Source organism: Rattus rattus, chromosome 2 (assembly GCF_011064425.1).
Source record: "Rattus rattus isolate New Zealand chromosome 2, Rrattus_CSIRO_v1, whole genome shotgun sequence".
Taxonomy (NCBI): Eukaryota; Metazoa; Chordata; class Mammalia; order Rodentia; family Muridae; genus Rattus; species Rattus rattus.
Genome location: NC_046155.1, coordinates 61,539,680 through 61,565,845, shown reverse-complemented (window position 1 = coordinate 61,565,845; position 26,166 = coordinate 61,539,680). Strand labels below are relative to the sequence as shown.

Below are 26,166 nucleotides of genomic sequence, written 5' to 3'. Positions count from 1 at the left end.
GCTAAGACATTGTCTATACAAATATGGTCATAAAGGCTTATGTCACAGCAGGAGTCTTCCCTCCAGCATATGACACAAGCAAGCAATGCCTGCAGCAACAGAAGAACAGCATCTGTGTTCATCAGGAGGACAGTTGTCACAAGACCTGTAATAAAAGGAGAGGTGGGAAACACTGAAAGCTTGCTCCCATGAGTGAAGTACAAGGTCAGTCAGTGACTACAGCTCAGAAGAGAGCAAGTTTTATGGTTGAATGTGATAACAGTTTTAAGGAGGACTGACAATTAATATTTATTTAAAGAAGTTTAATGACATCATTTGGTAAATGGGGACAGGGAAGACTATAGTCTCTCTGGATTATACCATACTTTGGACAGATTTATGGCCTCAAGGACAGTGTAAGGTCATCTGGTGCTAGGATAGGAGTCATCACAGTCTTCCATTTCCACTTCAGCATCAACATCAGCACTCAGGTAGCAAACAGTCCCATCTATATTTAAAGAGAGAGACATCCATTTGTGGCCTTGGGAATTAACTCTAAGTATCAGGCCTTCAGCACCTGATTCTCTGCTGCAGAATACAGACAATGGATTGTGCGACAACAAAATTGATTCATACACTAAATCTGCACTACCCAACAAGATATATATATATGCATATATATATGCATATATATATGCATATATATATTTCTTCCTCTCCTCTCTCTCTCTCTCTCTCTCTCTCTCTCTCTCTCTCTCTCTCTCTCTCTCTCTCTCTCTGGCAGACATCAAGTCAGGTGCTGAAAGGACACTGTGCACACTTCAGACAGACCCAAAAGAAGAGCAAAATCCAAACTAATTGCATGTCTACCCAGCAGAAGGCTCCGAAGACCATCCTTAAAAGTACAGCAATCTAAAGTGAAGCAGAAGTGAGGGTCCAGGCCTCAGAGAACTAGATCCAAGATCCTTCAAATGCTAGCACAACAAAACTTCTTTACGAGGGCAGAACAGCAAGAAGGGTGCCCCCAGACTCCAGGAAACAGAGGTACTCACCAGTCAGGCTCAACAGTGCCTAGCCTCCATATCTTCCCCAGGGCTGTCCTTAGGCTCTTCTGCATCGTCATAATCCTCATCCTGCACCAGACTCTGGGATGCTGCTGGCTCCTCTTTTTCATCCATAGGGACTGTTTCAATGTATTCATAGATAGCATCTGAGGGCAGTTGCTTCATTGCCCCAGAACCTGCAGAGATTACATCAGAACTTTCCAAAATAAGCATAACTATAGACCCAGCCACCCACCCTCTCTGGTCCTGTGAATCTCATGCATGCTGAGGACCCACATACAGGACAAAGCCCCTGAGCACAGGTTCCCTTACTGGGACACTACTGCTCAGGACACATGCTTAAAGGTCTGGTGTAGGGCTTGTGGGCCTTAGGTCCACATCTCATCTCTGAAAGATCTCACTTCAGCATAGCACAAGTGATGCTGGGTGACACAATGGAGCCCTGTATATGCAGAATGTCCTGAGCAACGTAGACAAGTCCAGGCTCCTTCAGACTGTAATAACTCATGGATCTCCAAATACTAATTCAACATTGGCTATCATGGGAGTCTGCCAGCATTCAAGATGGTAATTAGAGAAGAAGCCTGGTAGATGGTAATTAGACTCCAGCCTGAAGTGGCTGGAGTCTCTCAAAGCTTCCCCCAGACTCCCGCTCCATCACCTTTGTGAACCATAGCCACCATGTTTCTTACCCATGGCTCTGCTGTGACACCACTGAGCAGCCAGGAGCAGAAAGACTATGCCCAAGAGGCAGCCAAGGACCAAACAGGCTATCTCAGGCATGGTCCATACCTCAGGAACAGGTGGAGGAGCTGAGGAATTGCCTGTGAAGTGCACAAACAGGTAAGGACTTATCTACTAAATACATAGGCTGCCTGGGACAGGCTGACGCTGAGCCTGGAAGACCTCAGACTCTCTATGAGCAACGAGGACAGCTTGGCATCAGTGTTACGTTGACAAAGAACTGCTCTGAGGTGATCTGTGTTTACCAGGTAAGATGCTCCAGGAGAAAAAGCCCAAGTGCTCAGGCCCAGAAAGTCCATGTGGGTGTCCTCAGTGTTCCCTCTGCTCTGCTATGCCCTGCCCTGCCCTGCCCTGCTCTGCTCTACTCTGGGCATGCTATCCAAAAGAATACAGCATACTCAGGCAAAAATGCCCAATCTCCAAGTTAAAGGCTCCTAGAAGCAGCTGTTCATGACCTGAGAGTTTGGTCCTCCGTGTTTTCCCATACAGCAGGTACAGTAGAGATAAGCAGTTTTTATCACAGACTATAAGCCCAACCGTACAGGCTTATACCTGATATAGAGGGTGTGCCCATGGCATGTGGTCTCAGAGATTCTCTGGAAAGGCCAGAAAAGAGTGCTGCTGCTGGCTGTCCAGGTAATGATGGATAAGAGGAAGGAAGGGCTAACAAAGAGCCACCACTTACCTGATGCCATGGTTTCAGGGATACCTGCAAAAGAAACACAGGTTGGGGACGTATCAACCACCCTCAACAGCACAGATGGGCCCATCCTTTGTGGGTGGCAGCCAATAGGTCAGCAAGGGCTAAACAAGACTAAGGGTGGCAGCTGTCCCTGGAACACCAGTGGGACACCCTGAGCACCGGGGTTCTGTTCTCAAGAATTTGTCTGAGCAGAATAAAATATTTGAAAATAGCCAAAAAACCAAAAAGGTAATCTGGTATCCCTCTTCCCACTTCACTCACCTAGGCAGCGCACACCCGCATCCTCCTTGTGGGAGCAGTCTCCATATCCCCATGGTTCTGCCTGGCAGGCTCCCAGAGACAGCTCACTGCCTCGGCATCCCACTTCATCCAGCCATATAGGCCCTGAGCCAGGACCAAAGGCAGCATTCTGCAAGGCAGCTATGGCTGGGCCACAGCCCAGCTGCCGGCACACAACTTCTGCATCGGCCAGGTCCCAGGAGTCATCGCACACCGTGCCCCAGGAACCTCCATGCCAAAGCTCCACTCGGCCAGAGCAGTCGTTCTCACCCCCAAACACCCGAAGTGCACCTTCCTCTGGAAATGGGATCAACAATCAGTGGATGAAGCTTTCTGGCTGATAGGTTCTTGGGAAAGTTATAGAGGGAATGTTACCTGGGCAGCTATGAGTTGATGAGCAGTTTGGACTCTGCTCCATATCTTGAGAAACTTCTGTCTTTCCTGCGTGGAAAATTAAGAATCATACTAATGTCATAAGCTCAAGAACCTAAAATCTAAAAAATTCTTTCTTTCCCATGTGTTTTCTGTTTCCCCATGACTAACGGAAGAGAATCTAGGTTTTAAAGGATATCCACAAAACCTGAGAAATCCACTGTGTCTTTAAGGGAAACAGGAAGCAATTGGAACCTGAGGTAGTGCCATGAGTTACACCCAGCCCAGAGCACCAGTGGAGCCCACAGCACAGCTCACCTGCACATACCAACCAAGCTTCCTCTCCTCGGAGGCAAGAATGCCTTCTCCAGGGTGCTGATGGGCATTGCCACAAGGACCTGTCATGCTTGTCCCTGCACTGAATAGACTTCAGCCAGACAGTCTTGATGGTAGACGAGCTCCTTGGCCTGGCCAGTAGCTGCCCTTGAGACCCACAGTCCAGGTGTTCACACAGAACCCTCAGGGAGGCAGCATTCAAAGACTGGCAGACACCACCCCAGGTCCCATTGTAGAAAACCTCCAGGCGTCCTGTGCATGGCTGACTGTGCTCTTGCAACCTCACATCAGTGAATTCTGCAGACAGAGGGGCCAGTCAGGCAGGCACAGTTAGGGAGGGCTGGTCATGTCAAACGAGACCTGTGGCACCTACCTGAACAGATCACACCTGCGTCCTCCTTGTGTCCACAGTCTTGTTTGCCCCAACCTCCTGACTGGCACTCCCATAGAGCAGCCTCCTCACCCAGGCAGCCCAGTTCATCCAACCAGATGTGCCCAGTTCCTGCTCCAAAATGGGCAGCCCTGGGGGCACTGAGGGCATGGCCACAGCCCAGCTGCCTGCACACGACATGGGCATCCTGCAGGTCCCAGGCATCATCACATACGGTGCCCCATGAGCCCTGATAGAACACTTCCACACGCCCAGCACAGCGGCTCTTGCCCGCTGCCAACCGTATGTGTAAGCTCCCTGTGGAGAAACCCAGTCAGAACACACTGGACTACATGAACAAGGCTGGGGTAGGGGCAAGTGGACACCCCACACTCACCCGAGCACACCACGCCTGCATCCCGCAACGTCCCTGCCTGAACCAGCAAAGAAGCCGAAACATTGCAATGGGTCAGGTGGGTCTCAGTGCCCAAGCAATGCACCAGGCTCAGCCCCACAGGAATTGTCTTATAGCCTGGTGCTGGTGAGTCATAGGCTAGCTGTGCCTCTCCACACCCGAGCTGTCTGCACACCACAGCAGCATCACGCAGGTCCCAAGCATTGTCCAGCACACGCCCCCACGTGCCATCCAGGAAGACCTCCACTCGGCCATCACAGTAGCTCTCTCCATCCCTTAGCCGCAGGGCATCCTGGAGACCTGACAGGGAGAAACTCTGAAGGGCAGAGGAACATTGCAAGGAGCCCCACCTACCCTTACCCTCCTGAATGTCTCACGTCTCTATCCACCAGTCCTGTTTACCTTCTTTCCAGTCTCAAGGCCACCTGTACTCACCTGAGCAGAGAACTGAGGCTGAATTCCCCAGGGTGCATGCCTGGGCCCCTAAGGTGCTTGTTGGGCAGCTCAGTAAGTGGGGCTCTGTCCCCACACAGTGAAATACATCTGTCCTGATGGAAGCCTCCACATTTCCAAAGTGACCTCCTTGGGGTGTGGCCACTGCATAGCCACAGTTGAGCTGGTGGCAGAGCACTGTGGCATCTGCTAAGTCCCAGTCAGCAGCACAGAGGGGTTGCCAGGCATTCTGTACCAAAAGCTCCACACGCCCCTCACAGCGGCTGCTGCCATTCACCAGTCGGAACTCTAAGAGAGAGCTGGAATCAGAGTCCCCTTCACAAACCAGAGCTGCAGACACCCACATACAGGGAGTTCCTTATAGACAGGACATATGCAAGCTGGGCACACACAAACTAGCAGGACAGTGGCTTTGCACAGTGTAAATATTGGAAGCTAGGCTAGGCAGCTCCAGTGTCCTGGCCTAAATAACTCCATCGCTTCTCCCCAAACTCTCACACCCCCACACCTCTACTCTCCTTAACTCAGGGATCATGCTGGGAAAACTGGAAATACCAAATTTATTGGAACTGTATACAGGACATCTTTAGTGAGATGCAAGCCTTCAATGTTGGTTACAAAAGCAAGCGTGAACTCTAGGCAGTTAAGTGCCCAGGATTCCATCAGTGGAATACAATATAGAATTAACCTACAAACAATTGTTTGTGGTTTCTTTTCTGGTCACTAAAGGGAATCTCTGTGTTACCTCAATAATAATTTAGCTATGAAAAGAAATTCTAAAAGCCATATGTCACACAAAAAGGTTCTTTACAATCCTAAACTTGATATTTTCAGTCTGTTTGAAGTTAATGGAAACCATGAGAAAAACTAAGAAATGTCAGGACAGTGAATAAAGTCCCAGAAAACTGAATCTCAACACACTGATGGGAATGAGGAAATGAACCAAAAGGAAAGTGTGGGACCCAAGTATAGAGAAATCTTCGGTACATTGGAACAGTCCTTTCCCCAAGGGTGGAAAAGAAAAGCAAACACACGAGAGGAGAGAAACATCAAAAAGAGGTCATGGAACTTCTGGTTCAGAGGACAGAGGTCTTGAGCACCCACCCAGAGCTGTCCATTTGATGTCATCACAGCCTGTCACTCACACTATTGACTACACCAACACCCCCTTCCAGGTTGTGGCCTGACTCACTTTCTCCTGAGCAGGTTAGTGCAGCAACCTGATCATGGCCACACTGGTGTCCAGGCTCCCTCAGACAATGGAACAGCAGTGATTCATTGCCCGCACAGTGAAAGGCCTCTGTCCACACAGGCCCTGATCCATAGCCAAAGGGGGAACTCTCAAGTATGGATACAGCAGTGCCACACCCCAGCTCCCGACAAACCACGTGGGCCATGGGCATATCCAGGTCATCTCGGCAAACTGTGCCCCAGGTAAGTCCTCGAAGAACCTCCAGGCGTCCTTCACAGGGGTGTGTACCACCTAGCAGCCGGGCCTCCACGTGACCTGAGGACAGACACTGGGTGAAGCGACTGAGGTCAGGCCACTGAAGAGAAATGATCTGATGGCTTCTACCCAGTGCCCCAGTGAGGAATGGTCTGGAGAAATATGAGCCCCCCATGTCGTGCAAGGCAAATGAGCACTACCCCAACAGCTCCTCAACCCCAGGGGACATGAGCTATGGGCAAAGCACCCACTACAATAATCTCTGCTTGGTCTCATATACACTTTGGCAATATGTTCTATTCTTCTAGCTCCTTCTCATTTTTCTGTCTTCACCCATGTCCAGCTTTTTCTCTTTCTGCAACCTGTCTCTGTAAAACTCTCCTGGTAAAACTGCCTCATTCTCTCTCTCTCTGTACTGCTTTCTTAATTAGCTTCCCTTTCTCCTCTCTTCTCCTGACAGTAAGTAGGGCATATCCTATTCTATTAAATCTTTCTCTGAATCATCACTTTGCTACTTATTTAGACAGCGCTTTCAAATGTGAGTGCTTCCTTCTACAAACTCAGGTTACATTTATTGGTTGGGATTCAAGGTGTGTGTAAAGGGCTGAACCACACCACAAGTAGAAACAGGAGAGGCAGATAGAGAAAAGCCAGATTGAATCAGTCAACTTGGAGAGGAGTTTGAGCTAGATTTGCTGAGCTGACCAGCCAGTCAGAGCTCAGAAAGAACAAAAGGATAAGCTTATTCAGCAGCAAGTCTCAGAGGCCAGAAGTGTTCTAGGCCTAAATAAAATTGTAAGCTAGAAGCTTCCACAATGAGGCTTAAGTTAGCAGCCCAAGACAGTAAGCCTCAGAGATGACAATTACATCAGGAGAGTAATGTACTTATACACTGGTCTCTCACCAAGGGCTTCCAGGGGGATGAGAGACTCACTCCTGGCCAGGCCTTCACCCAAACACATGGGCATTTGCCTCAGTGACCCTGGGGCTAAGGCAAAGAGTGAGTTCCAGGAAATAAGGAGTTCATGGTCTACATTTGATTCATCTAAACAGATCACCACCACCACCACCACCACCACCACCACCACCACCACTACCACCACCACCACCACTACACTGGCACTCACAGCTATTGTCAGACCTCCAGAGTAGTCCCAGAGAGTGGACTCTTAATGATAGCACTGAGTAGCATACAGACAAGATATCTCCATCTTATCAGGCCTCCTATATTCTGGAAGGCATAATTGTCTTCAAGCCGCTAAAGCCTCCTGAAGGCTCCATTGCTGTCCATGCTGTCTACTATAGATGGCCACTTGAAGGTGGTCCTGATGCTGGTTTGTAGCACACAAGTGACTCGGAGAATCAATTCTCTCTGGTCCTTCAGGGTCACAATTCAGGAATTGAAGAAAAACTCTAAAGATTTTATTAAGAGTGTTCAATGGCTTAAAAATCTTGTTCTCACCACTACCCAAAGATTATACATGCACTGACCCTGGGCTCCAACTGCATAGGTAGCAGTGAATAGCCTTGTTGGAGTACCAGTGGAAGGGGAAGCCCTTGGTCTTGCCAAGGTTGGACCCCCAGTGTAGGGGATTTTGGGGGGCGGTAATGGGGGGATGGATGGGGAGGGGAACACCCATATAGAAAGGGAGGGGGAGGGGCTAGAGGGCTGATGAACAGGAAACCGGGAAAGGGAATAACATTTGAAATGTAAATAAGAAATACCTAATTTAATAAAAATGGAAGAAAAATACTTTGTTCTCATTGAAAACTTCAAGTGCCTATTTTCACAAGTTTCCCTACCATTAGTACTGTGCATCATGATGACATTAAAATGGTCATGCTGAATGGAGAGATTGCTTAGTGCTTTCTTATACAAGTGCAAGGACCCAAGTTCAGATCTCCGCAACTTCATAAAATTCCAGTCACCGTGATACATACTGGGGAAGTGAAGAAAGAAATATTCCCCAGGGCCTGCTAGTTAACTTGCCTATACAATCAGTCAGTCCCAAGTTCAGTCAGAGATTTTGTCACCAAAATAAGGTAAAAAGCGATTGAGGAGACACTCAATATGACTTATAGCCTACACACACACCCACACACAAAACCACATACTCATGCACATACAAACATGCATATACACATGAATATTCACTGTACATACATATGCATGTTTTTAAAAAGTACAGTTGTGTTAATGAAACAAAAGTTAGCAGACCTTCCAGTTAGTATCTGCAGCTGGGAGCTGACCCTGTGCTCAGCCTCCCCACCCCAATTACATCCAAAAACAACTTGATCCCCCAGGATGTCTGACACACCCAGGCCCCAGAGGTGAATCCACCACTACTGCCACAATACCTGGCCAAACTGAGACACACCCAGGACCCAGGGACACAGGAACTGCTGCCCAGCAAGGGACACAAGATCCTTCTTGTTCCCATCTGTGCCCAGGAGCTGACCCTTTGCACCAGCTCTCCCCACCCCAATCACACCAGAGACAGCAAGAACCCAAGGAGTTCTGACACAGAAGGGACAGGCTCCAGTCAACAAGACAACAAGGCCAGTTCACACCAGAGATAACTAGATGGCAAGAGGCAAGCACAAGGACATAAGCAACAGAAACCAGTGCTAATTGGGATCATCAGAACCCAGTTCTCCCAACACAGCAAGTGCCGGATACCCCAACACACCAGAAAAGCAAGATTCTGATCTAAAAATCACATCTCATGATGATGATAGAGGACTTGAAGAAGGATATAAATAACTCCCTTAAAGAAACACAGGAGAACACAGGTAAACAGAAGCCCTTAAAGAAGAAATACATATATCCCTTAGTGAAATACAGGAAAACACAAGCAAACAAGTGAAGGAATTGAACAAAACTAAAAATGGAAAGATAAACAATAAAGAAATCACAAAGGGAAACAACCCTGGAGATACAAAACCTAAGAAAAAGATCAGGAGCCATAGATTCAAGCATCACCAACAGAATACAAGAGATAGAAGAAAGAATCTCAGACATAGATGGTACCTTAGAAAATATTGACCAAAGAAAATGTAAAAGAAAATGTAAAAATGCAAAAAGTTCCTAACCCAACACATTCAGGAAATCCAGGACAAAACGAAAAGACCAAACCTAAGAATAATAGGAATAGAAGAGAGCAAAGATTCCAAGTTCAAAGGGCTAGGAAAAAACCTCAACAAAATTATACAAGAAAATTTCCCCAACCTAAAGAAAGAGATGTCCATAAATGTACAAGAAGACTACAGAATAGCAAATGGATTGGACGAGAAAAGAAATTCCTCCTGTAGCATAATAATCAAAATGCCAAATGAACAGAACAAAGAAAGTAATAAGGGGAAAAGGTCAAGTAATATATAAAGGCAGACCTATCAGAATTACACTAGACTTCTCAACAGAGACTCTAAAATCCAGAAGATCCAGGGAAGAGACCATAAGAGAACAAAAATACAGGCCCAGGCTACTATACCCAGCAAAACTCTCAATTACCATAGATGGAGAAACCAAGAAATTCCATGACAAAATCAAATTTTAACAATATCTTTCCACAAATCCATCCATATGAAGGATAGTAAAAAGAAAACTCCAACACAAGAAGGGAAACTACACCCAAGAAAAAGCAAGAAAATAATCTTCTCACGACAAACCCAAAAGAAGAGAGTCACATAAACAATTCCACCACTAACAACAAAAATAACAGGAAGAAGCAATCAAATCCCATGGGGGAGAAAGCTGGACTCTCAGAAGTGCAGACAGAGCTCAGGGAAGACCTCTACTTCTACTCACAATTCCTGGCCCAAGAGTAACCTGCCTAGTGCCCTCTGGATGCAGGAACATAGGAGCAGTCAGGGGCAGGACCCTTCCAGATTCTGCCTGAGCCCTTTGCTGAAAGCTAGTTAACAGGAGTGCTGACACACCTGAGAGCAGAAGAAAGGCGACCAATTCCGCTCCTAGGGACCCGCCTGAGCCTTCAGGACACAGAAACCCAGGAGTGATCTGGGACACCAGCTCTCTGTGGGCAGGTTTTGTGTCTAAGGACTTCTGGTTATTATAAATAAAGCTGCTATGAACATAGTAGAACATGTATCCTTGTTATATATTGAAGCATCATTTGGATATATGCCCAGGATTGAAATAGCTGGGGCCTCAAGTAGTGCTATATGCAACTTTCTGAGGAACCTCGGACTGACTTCCAGACTGTTTGTACCAGCTTGTAATCCCACCAACAATGGAGGAGGGTTCCTCTTTCTCCACATCCTTGCCAGCATCTGTTGTCACCTGTGTTTTATCTTAACCATTCTGAATGGAGTGAGGTGGTATATCAGGGTTGTTTTGATTTGCATTTCCCTGATGACTAAGGATGTTGAACATTTCTTTAGATATTTCTCAGCTATTCAATATTCCTCAGTTGAGAATTCTTCGTTTAGCTCTGTACCCCATTTTTAATAGGGTTATTTGGCTCTTTGGAGTCTAACTTCTTGAGTTCTTTGTATATATTAGATATTAGCCCTCTATTAGATGTAGAAAGAATTCTGCCTCTGTGTATCCTAAATCCACCAGGCAGGTCACTTGGTAGCAGAAAAGTTGGTCTTACCTCTGCTCTGAGGTGTGTTGGCACTTCTGGAGACTGTCTTACAGCTCTAGGCATGGGCAGGAATCAAAGGGTCCTGCCCCATATTGCTCGTAGGTCCTTGCACCCAGCGGGCACAGTTAGCACTATGTGATTCCCTCTTGGGTCTAGACTGTGGGCAGAGAGTAGTCTCCTCTGACTTCTCGGGAGTATCCACACTTCTGAGGGTCCAGCTCTCTCCCCCATGGGATTTGGGTGTAGGGAGCTGTTTGGCCAGTTCAGTTCGGTCCTGGGCACAGACCAGTACTGCGGGTACTGGCGGCTGCTGTTCCTATATCTCTGTGTCCAGAGGCACTGTGCAGCTTCCCCTTGGACCAGGGATGTGGGCAGAGGTGTGCAGAGGTGGCAGTTTGTCCTGCGGTCTCAGGATGTCTACATTCCTGGGTGTTCAGCTCCTCTTTTTTATTTTTTAAGATTTATTTTATTTATTTATTTATTTCATGTATATGAGTACACTGTTGCTGTCTTCAGACACACCAGAAGAGGGCATCAGATCTCATTACAGATGGTTGTGAGCCACAATGTGGTTGCTGGGAAGTGAACACGGGACCTCTGAGAGAGCAGTCAGTGCTCTTAACTGTTGAGTCATTTCTTTCTTGCAGCTAACCATTGGACTGAAGTAGGGGACTCCAATGAAGGAGTTAGAGAAGAGATTGAAGGAGCTGAAGGGGTTTGCAACACCATAGGAAGAGCAATAATATCAACCAACCAGACCCCACCAGAGCTCCCAGGGACTAAACCACCAACCAAAGACTACACATGGAGGGACTCATGACTCCAGTCACATATGTAGCAAAGAATGGCATTGTCCAGCATCAATAAGAGCAAAAGCTCTTAGTTCTATGAAGGCTCATTTTGCCAGTGTAAGGGAATGCCAGGTTTGGGAGGTGGGAGTGGGTGGGTGGGAGTGAGAGCCTCCTCACAGAAGGAATGGAACAGGGAAGGGATATGGGAGAGGGGGGATATGGGATAACATTTGAAATGTAAAGACATAAAACATCCAAGAAAATAAAATTTAAAAAAAGAAAATGAGCTGAAAAAATAGAAGACATTACAATACTAAACATACTATGAATTTTGCATGTAGATGGATAGAATTTGAGAATATTGTCCTAAGTGAGGTAACCCAGTTCCAAAGGGGTATGCATGGTATGTACTCACTTCTAAGTGGATATTAGCCATAAAATGCAGGTACTATGTTATACTCCACAAACCCAAAGAAGCTAAACAAGAGTAAAAGCTCAAGTGAGGAAGCTTGAATCTCACTTAAAATGAGGAATAAAATAGTCATAAGAAGCAGCTTTCGGGAGAGAACTGGGAGGAAGGGAAAAAGGGGAGGAGAATGGGGGTTCAGGATGAGGGGTGGAGATGTCTAGATGGCCAGAAAAATGAATGAAAACCTGCACCTGATGGGGTGAGGAGGCAGGGCATAGCTCCAGGAAAAGACAAAGACCTGGGATAAGGGATGCTTCGAAGAATCAATGGAGGTGAGCTTAGCTGTGACTCACTACACTGGAGATGTGGATCCTGAAGAGGCCACCTCTGGTAGGCAAGTACCCCAGTGGAGCAATAGGGACACCAACCCACCCATAAAACTTTCAACCCAAAATGTATCCTGTCTACAAGATATTCAGGGAGAATGGAGCAGAGACTGGGGGAATAGCCAGCCAATGGCCAGCCAAACTTGAGACCCATCCCACGTACAAGCACCAATCCCTGACACTATTAATGATATGCTGTTAGGCTTACAGACAGGAGTTTTGCATGGCTGTCCTCTGAGGGGCTCCACCCAGCAGCTGACTCAGAAAGATACAGATAACCACAGTTATCAAACAGTGGATGGAGTTTGAGTACTCTTTTGGAAGAATGGGAAAAGGATTATAGGACCCAAAGGAGATAGGAACTCTACAGTAAGGCCAATAGAGTCAACTAACCTGGACCCTTGAGGCTCTCAGAGTCTGAACCACCAACCCAAGGACATACATAGGCTAGATCTAGGCCTCCCCATATATATGAAACAGATATGAAGCTTGATCTTAATGTGGGTCCTGAATACCTGAAGCAGAGGCATCCCAAAAGCTGTTGCCTATATGTGGAATATATTCTTCTAGCTGGGCTGCATCGTCTTGCCCCAGTGGGAGTGAAAGCACTTAGCCTCACAGAAACTTGTAGTGCCAAGGTAGAGGACAGCCATGCAAGACTCCTGTCTGCAAGCAAAACAGAAATATCATTAATAGTGTCAGGGATGGGTGCATGTACATGGGATGGGTCTCAAGTTGGGATAGTTATTGGCACTCCTGTCTGCACTCAGAGAACAAGGGGATGGGGATGGTTGATGGGGAAAGATTGTGAGAGGGAGTGACTGGGAGGGGGGAAGTGAGCAGGATGTAAAGTGAATAAGTTTTTAAAGTTAATTAATTAATTAAATTTTTAAAATAAATGATGATAAACATACATAGAACAAAACCTGGGCTCCCCAACTTCATTCAAAGCACACTAATGGAATTAAAGACACAGATTAATACAAACAAAATAACAGGTGATTTCTACATATCACACTTTCCAGTAGTTAGGTCATCTGAACAAAAAACAGAGAAACCTCAGAATTAACTGAAATTAACAGAAATCAACAAAATATTCTACCCAAACACCAAAGAAAATAAATTCCACTCAGCAATTCACAAAAACCTCTCTAAAATAGACCACATACTGGGACAAAAAAATGTTAACAAATAAGAAAGTCTGAAATAATTTGCGGTATCTGATCACTGTGTAATAAAATGTAAATTGAAAATAAAAAATGCTGGTAGGTGCATCAATACATGTAGATTAAAGAACTCATTCCCGGATGATGAATGGTCCAAAAAGAAAATGAAATATTCTTGGAATTAAGTAAAAATTAAAACGTAACAACAAAACTTCTGGGATTCAGCAGTCCTAAGAGGGAAATGCATAGCCGTAAGTACCTACAGTAAAAACGAGACAAGCGCAGGGCATAGTCCCAGCATTTGGGAGACAGAGGCAGGTAGGTCTTTGAGAACTCCAGGCCAGCCTGATCTACATAGTGAATTTCAGGAAACCAAGTCTATTTAGGAAGACCCTGCCTTAAAAAACCAAAGCCAAAAAGAGAAGTCAGAAAGAGTGCAAATAAATAGCATAATGATGCAATTCAAGAATCAGTAAAATAAAAACAAAACAACCCCAAACCTAGTAAATGAGAAGAAATACTAAAAATATCAAAGTAGAAATTAAATGAAACAAAAATAATAAAATCATACCAAAATCATTGACTATAAGAGATGGTTCTTTGAGAAGATAAACAAAATTGATAGACCCTTGATCCAAATAACTAAAAGAAAGAGAGGACTCAAATTAACAGAACCAGGAACGATGAGCAAGTAAATATCACAGCAGATGCCAACGAAATTCAGAATATTATACTGTGCTTCTTTAAAATCCTGTGCTCAAATAAGTTAGAAAATCTTAACAAAATGGATGGATTTCTTGATTTTCTCAAATTACCAAAATTAAAGCAAGAAAAGATCATAGTCTGAACAGACCCATAACAAGGGTAGAGATTGAAACAGAAATAATTAACAAAAATATTAGTTAATTCGGTTTTTTTTAAGCTCAAAAGCCAGGCAGTGGAGGTGCACATCTTTAATTCCAGCACTTGGGAGGCAGAGGCAGGTGGATCTCTGAGTTCCTCTAAGCCAGACTGGACTACAAAGTGAGTTCCAGCACAGCCAGCACAAAGAAACTTCCCCTCAAAAACAAAAACAAAAGGTTGGAGCCATGATGAATGCACAGTAGAATTCTACCAGATATTCAAAGAAATACACGAAAATATGTCTTAAATTATTCAAATAGAAATAGAAGGATCACTTCAAAACTTATCATATAAAGTCAGTATTACTCTAATACCAAAACCAGGCAAACATAAAACACACACACACACACACACACACACACACACACATACACACACACACACACCCTTTCAACTAGTTTGTCAGGGTACTTCAAATTACTCCCCCAAAAATATAGGCTATTGATGTTGTCCTTGATACCTCTCAGAAGTTGAAGATAGCCTCTGTTGCTAATGACACCACATATTTAGAGCACAGGACTTAGATTAATTGAGCTGGATCTAAACTGATAGTCCCTTTCCTGTGGTCTAGATTCCAGAGTACCAGAAATTACAATGAAAGCTGCCAAGGGAAGAAAGCAATAGTTCTACCCATATGTGACACATATGACCACAATAATGACCAGCATGGCAAGATATCTATGAAGGTGTGAGAGGTGGCACTCACATATCAGCAGTAAGTAAAAGGTGTCTAAGAGGATGGTAGTTGGAGTAACCTAACTATTCACAGACAGTGATATCATGGATCTTAAAAGACAATCTACTACTGCCACTTCGTTAGTTTATAATTCCTTGAGTCCATGCTAAATCTTATTCTTTTTTTTATTTAATGTATATATGAGTACACTGTAGCTGTCTTCAGACACACCAGAAGAAGGCATCAGATTCCATTACAGATGGTTGTGAGCCACCATGTGGTTGCTGGGAATTGAACTCAGGACCTTTGGAAGAGCAGTCGGTGCTCTTAACCACTGAACCATCTCTCCAGCCCGCTAAATCTTATTCTTATACCCAGAGATGAGTGCAGGTATCACCCAATCATTGAAAAAGCTTCACTATAAAAAATAAAGACCATTATAGAAAACCGCACAATGCAAAGACTAATGGATTGTGGGGAGACCAACCCCAGTAGATACATCTGAGTTCGGCTCCTACATCTATGGTTCAGGGGAAATTGAGGAAGAACAGGCAGAAAATTGTATGATCCAGAACACCTGCAAGTCTACTCTTGGAAAGATCTGCATAAACAAGACCTGGACAATGGCAATATCAACTGACATGCTAACTCTGAAGAAGCAAATTTTCACATGGTCCCAACCCTAGAAGAAGAATGGCAGTCTAATTTTACCAAACAAGAACTCATTTGAAAATAATTTAAAGGAGAATTTTATGTCGATTTTTATCAATGTTTCTAACATAAACAAATATAGTGTTCTTTATGTGAAAAAACTCCAAAAAAAAGTATAGAAGGCATGAACCACAGCACAGTAAGGAATGTTTATGACAGTCCCACAACATACAGCATCCTGAATGGTGAAAGAAGGAAATCATTTCTGCCAGCAAGAATAAGTCAAATATATCCATTTTCATCTCTTGAAAAATGTATAACATGTGTCTCAAGGCAAAGCAAAAAATAAAAAAGAAACAAAGATATCAAGGTAGAAAAGGAAAAAGCCACAAATCCTTGTATACAGACATTTTCTATGATAAAACTCCTAAATACTCCACCAAAGTACTTTTAGAACTAAGAAAACAATTTGGTAAAGTAGCAGGAAATAAAATCAATATTCAGAAATCAATATTTGTTTATACACCAATAACAAAGAGACTGAGAAAACATAAACAAAGCAAGACAGTTACAACAATTAGGAAATAAAATAAGTAGCAATAAATTGAATCAAGGATGTGAATGATTACTATGATGAAAATTATTAAATATTCCAGGGAAAATGAAACAGACAACAAAATAACCCACAAAACTAGGCTAAAGCAAGGAAGGAGATAAGAGTTCATCTAACGAGGACTCACTCCAGACCAGAGAATGGGCAGCAGAATGAAAGAGCGAGCCACAGAATGAAATAATATTCAGCAATCTATTATTCTAATAAATGAAATAATCTAACATTTAAAATAGGACAAGACCTGCAGCTCTGCATAGACTTCATGTCACCTACCACAAAGAACCACAGATACAAACAAATAAATGGAAAACTTTTTAACATCATGAATCATCATAGAAATACAAGACAAAACAATTTTATAGCATCAAATCTACTTAAACTATTATGAAAAATATTAAAAATTCAGGTACACCCAAAAAATTAATAGCCTCACAACAAATAGAAGGGAGAGAACCACAAACACAATACCGCCATTAACAACAAAAATAACAGAAAACAATTATTAGTCTTTAATATCTCTCAGCATCAATGAATGCAATTCCCTAATAAAAAGAGATAGGCTAACAGACTGGATACATAAACAGGACCCAGCATTTTGGGGCATACAGGAAATACACATCAGTGAAAAACACAGACACTACCTCAAAATAACAAGCTGGAAAAAAAAATTCCAAACAAATGGTCACAAGAAACAAGCTGGAGTAGCCATTCTAACATCCACTAAAACAGACTTTTAACCAAAGTTATCAAAAGAGATGGGGAAGAACACTTCATAGTCATTAAAGGAAAAATCCACAAAGATGAAGTATCAATTCTTAACATCTATGTACCAAATGCAAGGCCACCTCCATTTATAAAATAAATATTACTAAACCTCAAAACACACACTGATCCTCAAACAATAATAGTGGGAGGCTTCAACAACCCACTCTTACCAGTGGACAGATCATGGAAACAGAAACTAAACAGAGAAACAGTGAAACTAACAGAAGTTATGAACTAGATGGATTTAACAGATATCTATAGAACATTTAATCTGAAAACAAAAGAATATACCTTATTCTAGAACTTCATGGTACCTTCTCCAAAATTGACCATATAACCTGGCACAAAACAAGCTTCCATGGATACAAGAAGATGGAAATGATCCCATGTATTCTATCATATCACCACAAACTACAGCTGGTCTTGAATAACAATGAGAACAACAGAAAGTGTTTTTAAAAAGCCTTCAGCAAACTGTAACACCCCTTCATATTAAAACCCTTGAAAAGACCAGAAATTCAAGGCCCATACCTAAACATAATGAAAGCAGTATACAACAAACCAAAAGCCAACATCAAATTAAACTAAGAAAAACTTGAAGCAATCGCACTAAAATCCAGGACCAGACAAGATTGCCCACTGTCTCCTGATTTATTCAATATAGTACTCTAAGTTATAGCTAAAGTAATCAGACAACAAAAGCAGATCAAAGGGATACAAATTGTAAAGAAAGGAGTCAAGTTATCACTATTTGCTGATGATATGATACTATATATATAAGCTACCAAAAAATTGTACCAGAGAACTTCTACACCTGATAAACAACTTCAGCAAAGTGGCTAGATAGAAAATTAACTCAAGCAAATCAGTAGCCTTCTTCTACAAAAAGGATAGATTGTCTGAGAAAGAAATTATGGAAATAACACCCATCATAATAGTCACAAATAATAGAAAATATCTTGGTGTGACTCTAATCAAGCAAGTGAAAGATCTGTATAACAAGAACTTGAAGTCTCTGAAGAAAGAAATCTAAGAAGACCACAGAAGATAGAAGGATTTACCATACTCATGGACCAGCAGGATTAGAATAGTAAAAATGGCCATCTTACCAAAAGCAATCTACAGATTCAACTCATTCCCCATTAAAATCCCAACTCAACTCTTCATAGAGTTAGAAAAGTTCCCAAATACATTTGGAATAACAAAAAATCCAGAATAGGAAAAACTATTCTCAACAATAAAAACACTTCTGGGGGAATCCCCTTCCCTAACCTCAAGCAGTATTACAGAGAAATAGTGATAAAAAACTACATGGTATTGGTACAGAAATGGGAAGGTAGATAAGTGGAACAGAAGTGAAGACCCAGAAATGAACCCAAACACATATCGACATTTGATCTTTGAAAAATAAGCTAAAACAACCCAGTGAAAAAAAGAAAGTATTTCTATCCTAAAACAAAAGGATACACCTTCTTCTCACCACCTAATAGTACTTTCTCCAAAATTGACCAAATAACAAAACAGGCCTCAACAGATACAGAAAGATAGAAATAATCCCATGCATCCTATCAGACCACCACGGGCTAAAGCTGGTCTTCAATAACAATAAGGAAAGAACGCCCACATACACATGGAAGTTGAACAATGCTCTACTCAATGATAACCTGGTCAAGGAAGAAATAAAGAAAGAAATTAAAGACTTCTTACAATTTAATGAAAATGAAGGTACAACATATCCAAACTTATGGGACACAATGAAAGGTGGGCTAAGAGGAAAACTCATAGCACTGAGTACCTGCAGAAAGAAACAGAAGAGAGCATATATGAGCAGCTTGACCTAAAAGCTCTAGAACAAAAATGCCATAGAAGCAAATGCACTCAGGAGGAGTAGAAGGCAGGAAATAATCAAACTCAGAGCTGAAATCAACGAAGTATGAACAAAAGAACTATACAAAGAATCAACAGAACCAAAAGCTGGTTCTTTGAGAAAATCGACAAGATAGATAAACCCTTAGTCAGACTAATGAGAGGACACAGAGAGTGTGTCCAAATTAACAAAATCAGAAATGAAAAGGGAGACATAACAACAGAACCAGAGGAAATTCAAAATATCATCAGATCCTACAAAAGCCTATATTCAACAAAACTTGACAATCTGGAGGAAATGGACATATTCCTAAACAAATACCAGTTACTGAAGTTAACTCAGGAACACATAAACCATTTAAACAACCCCATAACTCCTAAAGAAATAGAAGTCATTAAAAGTCTCCCAACCAATAAGAGCCCAGGTCCAGATGACTTCAGTGCAGAACTCTATCAGACCTTCATAGAAGACCTCATACCAATACTATCCAAACTATTTCACAAAATTGAAACAGACGGAGCTCTACTGAATTCCCTCTATGAAGCCACAGTAACTCTTATACCTAAACCATACAAAGACCTAACAAAGAAAGAGAACTTCAGACCAATTTCCCTTAGAAATAACAATGCAAAAATAATCAATAAAAATTTTAAAAAACCAAATCCAAGAACACATCAAAACAATCATCCATCATGATCAAGTAGGCTTCATCCCAGGCATGCAGGGATGTTAATATACAGAAAACCATCAACATAATCCATTATATAAACAAACTGAAAGAACAAAACCACATGATCATTTCATTAGATGCTGAGAAAGCATTTGACAAAATTCAACAACGCTTCATTAGAAAAGTTCTGGAAAGAACAGGAAGTCAAGGCCCATACCTAAACATAGTAAAAGCCATATACAGCAAACCAGTACCTAATACTAAAGTAAATGGAGAGAAACTTGAAGCCATCCCACTAAAATCGGGGACTAGATAGGCTGCCCACTCTCCCTATTTATTCAATATAGTTCTTGAGGTCCTAGCCAGAGCAATCAGACAGTGAAAGGAGATCAAAGAGATACATATTGGAAAGGAAGAAGTCAAAATATCTCTATTTACAGATGATATGATGGTATATATAAGTGATACCAAAAGTTCCACCAGAGAACTACTAAAGCTGATAAACACCTTCAACAAAGTAGCTGGGTATAAAATTAACTCAAATAAATCAGTAACCTTCCTCTACACAAAAGAGAAACAAGCTGAGAAAGAAATTAGGGAAACGATACCTTTCATGATAGTCCCAAATAATATAAAACACCTTGTTGTGACTTTAACCAAGCAAGAACTTCAAGTCTCTGAAAAAAGAAATTGAAGAAGATCTGAGAAGATGGAAAGATCTCCCATGTGCAAGGATTGGCAGGAATAATATAGTAAAAATGGCCATTTTACCAAAAGCAATCGACAGATTCAATGCAATTCTTATCAAAATTCATGCCCAATTCTTCATAGAGTTAGACAGAACAATTTGCAAATTCATCTGGAATAACAAAAAACCCAGGATACCTAAAACTATCCTCAACTACAAAAGGACTTCTGAAGGAATCACTATCCCTGAACTCAAGCAGTATTACAGAGCAATAGTGATTAAAAAAACTGTATGGTATTTGTACAGAGACAGACAGACAGACCAATGGAATAGAATTGAAGACCCAGAAATGAACCCACACACCTAGGGGCACTTGATTTTTGAAAAAGGAGTCAAAACCATCCAACGGAAAAAATATAGCATTTGCAACAAATGGTGCTGGTTCAACTGGAGGTCAGCATGTAGAAGATTGCAGATCGATCCATTCTTATCACCCTGTACAAAGCTTAACTCCAAGTGGATCAAGGACCTCCAAGTCAAATCAGATACACTCAAACTAATAGAAGAAAAAGTGGGGAAGCATCTCGAACACATGGGCACTGGAGAAAATTTCCTGAACAAAACACCAGTGGCTTATGCTCTAAGATCAAGAATCGACAAATGGGATCTCATAAAACTGCAAAGCTTCTGTAAGGCAAAGGACACTGTGGTTAGGACAAAATGGCAACCAAGAGATTGGGAAAAGATCTTTACCTATCCTACAACTGATAGAGGGATTATATCCAAAACATACAAAGAACTCAAAAGTTAGACCGCAGGGAGACAAATAACCCTATTGAAAAATGGGGTTCAGAGCTAAACAAAGAACTCACAGCTGAGGAATGCCGAATGGCTGAGAAACACCTAAAGAAATGTTCAACATCTTTAGTCATAAGGGAAATGCAAATGAAAACAACCCTGAGATTTCACCTCACACCAGTCAGAATGGCTAAGATCAAAAACTCAGGTGACAGCAGATGCTGGTGAGGATGCGGAGAAAGAGGAACACTCCTCCATTGTTGGTGGGATTGCAGACTGGTACAACCATTCTGGAAATCAGTCTGGAGGTTCCTCAGAAAATTGGACATTGAACTACCTGAGGATCCAGCTATACCTCTCTTGGGCATATACCCAAAAGATGCCCCAACATATAAAAAAGACATGTGCTCCACTATGTTCATAGCAGCCTTATTTATAATAGCCAGAAGCTGGAAAGAACCCAGATGCCCTTCAACAGAGGAATGGATACAGAAAATGTGGTACATCTACACAATGGAATATTACTCAGCTATCAAAAACAATGACTTTATGAAATTCGTAGGCAAATGGTTGGAACTGGAAAATATCATCCTGAGTGAGGTAACCCAATCACAGAAAAACACACACGGTATGCACTCATTGATAAGTGGCTATTAGCCCAAATGCTTGAATTACCCTAGATGCACAGAACACATGAAACTCAAGAAGGATGACCAAAATGCGAATGCTTCACTCCTTCTTTAAAAGGGGAACAAGAATACCCTTGGCAGGGAATAGGGAGGCAAAGATTAAAACAGAGACAGAAGGAACACCCATTCAGAGCCTGCCCCACATGTGGCCCATACATATACAGCCACCCAATTCTATAAGATGGATGAAGCAAAGAAGTGCAGGCTGACAGGAACTGGATGTAGATCTCTCCTGAGGGACACAGCCAGAATACAGCAAATACATAGGCGAATGCCAGCAGCAAACCACTGAACTGAGAATGCGACTCCCGTTGAAGGAATCAGAGAAAGGACTGGAAGAGCTTGAAGGGGCTCAAGACCCCATATGAACAACAATGCCAAGCAACCAGAGCTTCCAGGGACTAAGCCACTACCCAAAGACTATACATGGACTGACCCTGGGCTCCAACCTCATAGGTAGCAATGAATAGCCTAGTAAGGACACCAGTGGAAAGGGAAGCCCTTGGTCCTGCCAAGACTGAACCCCCAGTGAATGCGATTTTTGGGGGGAAGGTGGTAATGGGGAGAGGATGGGGAGGGTAACATCCATATAGAAGGGGTGGGGGAGAGGTTAGAGGGATGTTGGCCTGGAAACCGGGAAAGAGAATAACAATTGAAATGTAAATAAGAAATACTCAAGTTAATAAAGAAAAAAAAGACATCATGGAACCGCTGGACAGAGAAAAGACTTATAAAATTCACTAAAGTAGTAGGACAGCCATAGTTTCCACAACTAGTGAAGACTTCAAAATACCTAGTGGATAAGGTGCTAAATGTTCAGAACAAGAAGTTGTGTCTGTGCCAAGCAACCAGAGCTTCCAGGGACTAAGCCAGTACCTAAAGACTATACATGGACTGACCCTGGACTCTGACCTCATAGGTAGCAATGAATATCCTAGTAAGAACACCAGTGGAAGGGGAAGCCCTGGGTCCTGCTAAGACTGAACCCCCAGTGAACTAGACTGTTGGGGGGAGGGCGGCAATGGGGGGAGGGTGGGGAGGGGAACACCCATAAGGAAGGTGAGGGGGAAGGGGGATGTTTGCCCGGAAACCGGGAAAGGGAATAACACTCGAAATGTATATAAGAAATATTCAAGTTAATAAAAAAAAAAAAAAAAAAGTTGTGTCTGAGATGACAGATATGCCAGTTAACCTGACTAGACCAGTGTACATTAGATCCTGAGTTGCCGTGTTAGACTGTATTCCTTAAATACAAATGTTCAATATATGTTAATTATTTCACAGAATACATTTCTTAGAAGAAAACTACCCAAAACTTACATAGAGGAGTACCGATCTCATATCAAGGGCTGAGGACATGATCTTAAAGTTCTGCATATGCCACCTATCAAAACCTGAGCAGGTGCTTGGAAAGTTAGAAGGTAAATCCTAGCATTCTGATAGAGATGAGGGGTCCCAAAGACCCACAACCATATAACGTTGAGCTATGTATTCAAAAGGACCTCATGACAAGGAGAACCAGTGTACTTGGTGAGGCTGTGGGGCATGTGATAACAAGGTCTGTCACACAGACTATTCCAAGACATCAATAATATCCCAAAAAATTAACCCCTATTCTGAAATCTGTGACAGAGATGAACAGATAATTTTCCAAATGTGTCCAAAAGTGAACAAACATGAAAGGCTAGAGAAGAAGGAGGTTGGGAGGTCAAAAGAAATCCTTCAGAGCAGAAAATGTTCTCCCTGGCTGACTGTTCAGCTGTCCACAATGATCAAAGTCCATCAGCCGGACCCTGGACTTTAACCAACACAATACCCTAGCCCACCAGATTTTAAGCTGACTCAGGCCTTGGAGGAGGTGAGTACAATATTCTGGTCATGGCCACAATAGTTCCACACCCCCTCGGAGAGTGGGACAACAGCAAGTCAGTAACAAAACAGTGGAAGGCCACTCTATACAGGCCAAAGTAGAGATTTCTGAATGTGAAAGCCCAGCTCCCAGGAGAGCAGGCAAGCCAGGAGCAGATTAGTTCAGCATGTTAGACGGGGTGCTCACATCCTGTTAATTGGACTCCATGTATTCTTGGGACAGACACTGAACAGCAGGAACTGAGGTCAGGCAGGCTCTGTGCAGGCCCCTGAGGTGAAGTAAACTGCTGGCTAGTATCCAGTTCCCAGAGAGGAATGATGTAAGACACAGGACAATCTGGACAGGCCCGGCACAGAGACCAAAACAGAAAAAGTACTCAGGTCTACAGACCAAGGAGCCCTCCTCTTGCTGTCTTTCAAATCATGGGTGGACTCCATGCAGATTCTGACCACAAATGTTCTCTCTTTACTTCAAGGAAAAAATAGACACCTATGTTTCAGTAGACAGAGTAGATGAAAAGTGATCTAACATCCCCTCAACTCCAAGGTCCAGAGTGGAAAGAAACCCTGTGCAGAACAGAATCATCTACAGATTTGACTGCCAGGGATATTTCAATGCCTCCCAGTATCAATGTGTAGCCAGTACACCAGTAGCATGGCATCAACCATGATAAACAGAAAAGATTCTATTGACCTTATACTGTGGGGCAGAGGCCTGATCTCCTTCATAATCAGAGACCCAATATCCACACTAACATACTCATCATCAGACATTCCTACCTGTGCACACCACCTCGGTGTAGGACAGAAGATCACACTGCTCTATAAAGTTCACATTGATCTTGCAGGAGAAAATCTCAGCCTCTGTTCCTTGGCAAGACACAAATTTCTGTTCTTGACTTCCACGGTGAGTTTTGGACCACTGTAGAGCGGTGCCACACTTCAACTGTCTGCACAAGACACTTGCCTCTTCCTTCTGTAGGTCACACTTCAGGAGTAGGGAAGACCCACTTAACAACTCAGGAGACCCAGCACATGGACTGGCACCTCTGGCCAGCATGACTTGTTGAAAGTTAGCACCTGGTGGCACAGGGAAAAAAACCAATTCCTAAAAGCTTCTTCCAAGGACACATGATCAGGGTCTACAGAGTGATTTTTTAAGCTGATGTAATATGCACAGGATCCCTGGCAGAATTGCCAGCCTTTAGTACTACCCTGAAATAACAGGTAAATGGAGCCCATCCTTCCAGAATGCTTTCAAGAACTAGGTGTGCACAACAAAGACAGCAACTCATGGGATCACTTGGGATGGGGCCCTTTCCTCAAAAACTAATGTGTCAAGTCTTCCTGACTTGAGTTAGGCCTAGTACACAATGACAGTGCTCCCTGAGGTGATCTTAGTAAAGCAGTGATATACAGACCTGATGGCTGACTTTAAAATATATATAGGAAAAGTTATTGGATAGAAGAATAAGGAGAGTGAGAACTGATTTTCTTAAGAACAGAGAAGGTAAGCATCCCCCATGGTCTCTCCTTGGGACTCTTTGGGGGCAAGGTACTCACACCCAATGATACCCCCTCCTTCTCTAGATACTTGTCTCAATGTCTCTACTCCCAACGAATGGGAAGTCTGGGATTTAAGCAGCCCTCATCTGACTCACCTGAGCAAACAATTGACACCACACACTGGCACTTGCAGTCATTGAGGGGCCCCCAGCTCCCGAGAGAACACACCCAGAGAGTGGGTTCCTCACCACTGCAGTTGGTACCAAACAGCCAAGGTGAATTCATTTCTTCAGGCCTCAAAATATACTGGAAGGTTGAACGTGCATGGCTACAGCCAAGATGTCTGCAGGTCACTGATGCTTCCTGCATGGCCCAGTGGTCACCACACACAAGGCCTTGCTGCCCACTGTGTTCTATTTGCAGACGGCCATCACATTGGTTTGTACCATCTATGAGATGCAGGGAATCCTCCCCAACCAATCCTTCTAAGATGAGACATGAATTAGATGAAGAAGATACTGAGAATTTCATTCAAAATGCTTCTTAGTGAAAAAGCTCATCTTTGCTATCCATCATGGTTACTCCTTTTTCTCATATCCTCTCACTATGAATATTCTGAATTGTCACAGAATCAAAATGGTTATTTTAGAGGAACCTTACTTAGCAGAAATGAACACAAAGAAATAAGGCATCAGACGTCAGCAGTGCTATTCTGTCACTGACCTTGGATGGCAATATTTTGCACACCTGCATCCCTTGTATACAGAATCTGTAAACAGCAGTGTACACTCACCAGTAGGGAGGGTCCAACAAGCCAACAGTAGAAGCCACAGAGACAGAGAGAATAGTGTCATTCTGGATCTCACTGCAGCATCAGCTCTCCAAACCGATAGTCTCAGTTCAGGAACTTGTTCTGACTCCAGGCAAAAGGCGGGCTCTAGTTTAGAGTG

The 26,166-nt window shown here is 43.0% G+C and overlaps 1 protein-coding gene across 1 annotated transcript; it reads right to left on the bottom strand.

Annotated features, from left to right (window-relative positions):
• Positions 1–1,040: 1,040 nt before the first annotated feature.
• LOC116893099 (scavenger receptor cysteine-rich domain-containing protein SCART1-like) lies at positions 1,041–25,747 on the bottom strand. Its single transcript, XM_032895040.1, has 12 exons — positions 25,372–25,747; positions 24,491–24,790; positions 5,908–6,222; positions 4,698–5,003; positions 4,245–4,562; positions 3,851–4,165; positions 3,460–3,774; positions 3,145–3,210; positions 2,752–3,066; positions 2,473–2,496; positions 1,724–1,867; positions 1,041–1,219 (listed from the first exon to the last, which is right to left on the bottom strand). Exons 1-12 carry the CDS (start codon positions 25,745–25,747, stop codon positions 1,041–1,043), a joined length of 2,973 nt encoding a protein of 990 aa, XP_032750931.1.
• Between the last annotated feature and the right edge of the window lie 419 nt (positions 25,748–26,166).

What these genes read in the sequence shown, in the direction of transcription:
- LOC116893099 (XM_032895040.1), bottom strand. Translation starts at nt 25,747, where the DNA reads ATGAAATTCTCAGTATCTTCTTCATCTAATTCATGTCTCATCTTAGAA. An exon ending in AGCCTCAGTTCTCTGCTCAG is followed by an intron (nt 4,563 to 4,697) that starts GTGAGTACAGGT and finishes TCTCCCTGTCAG; the next exon opens with GTCTCCAGGATGCCCTGCGG. An exon ending in AGCTTGGTTGGTATGTGCAG is followed by an intron (nt 3,211 to 3,459) that starts GTGAGCTGTGCT and finishes TTTTCCACGCAG; the next exon opens with GAAAGACAGAAGTTTCTCAA.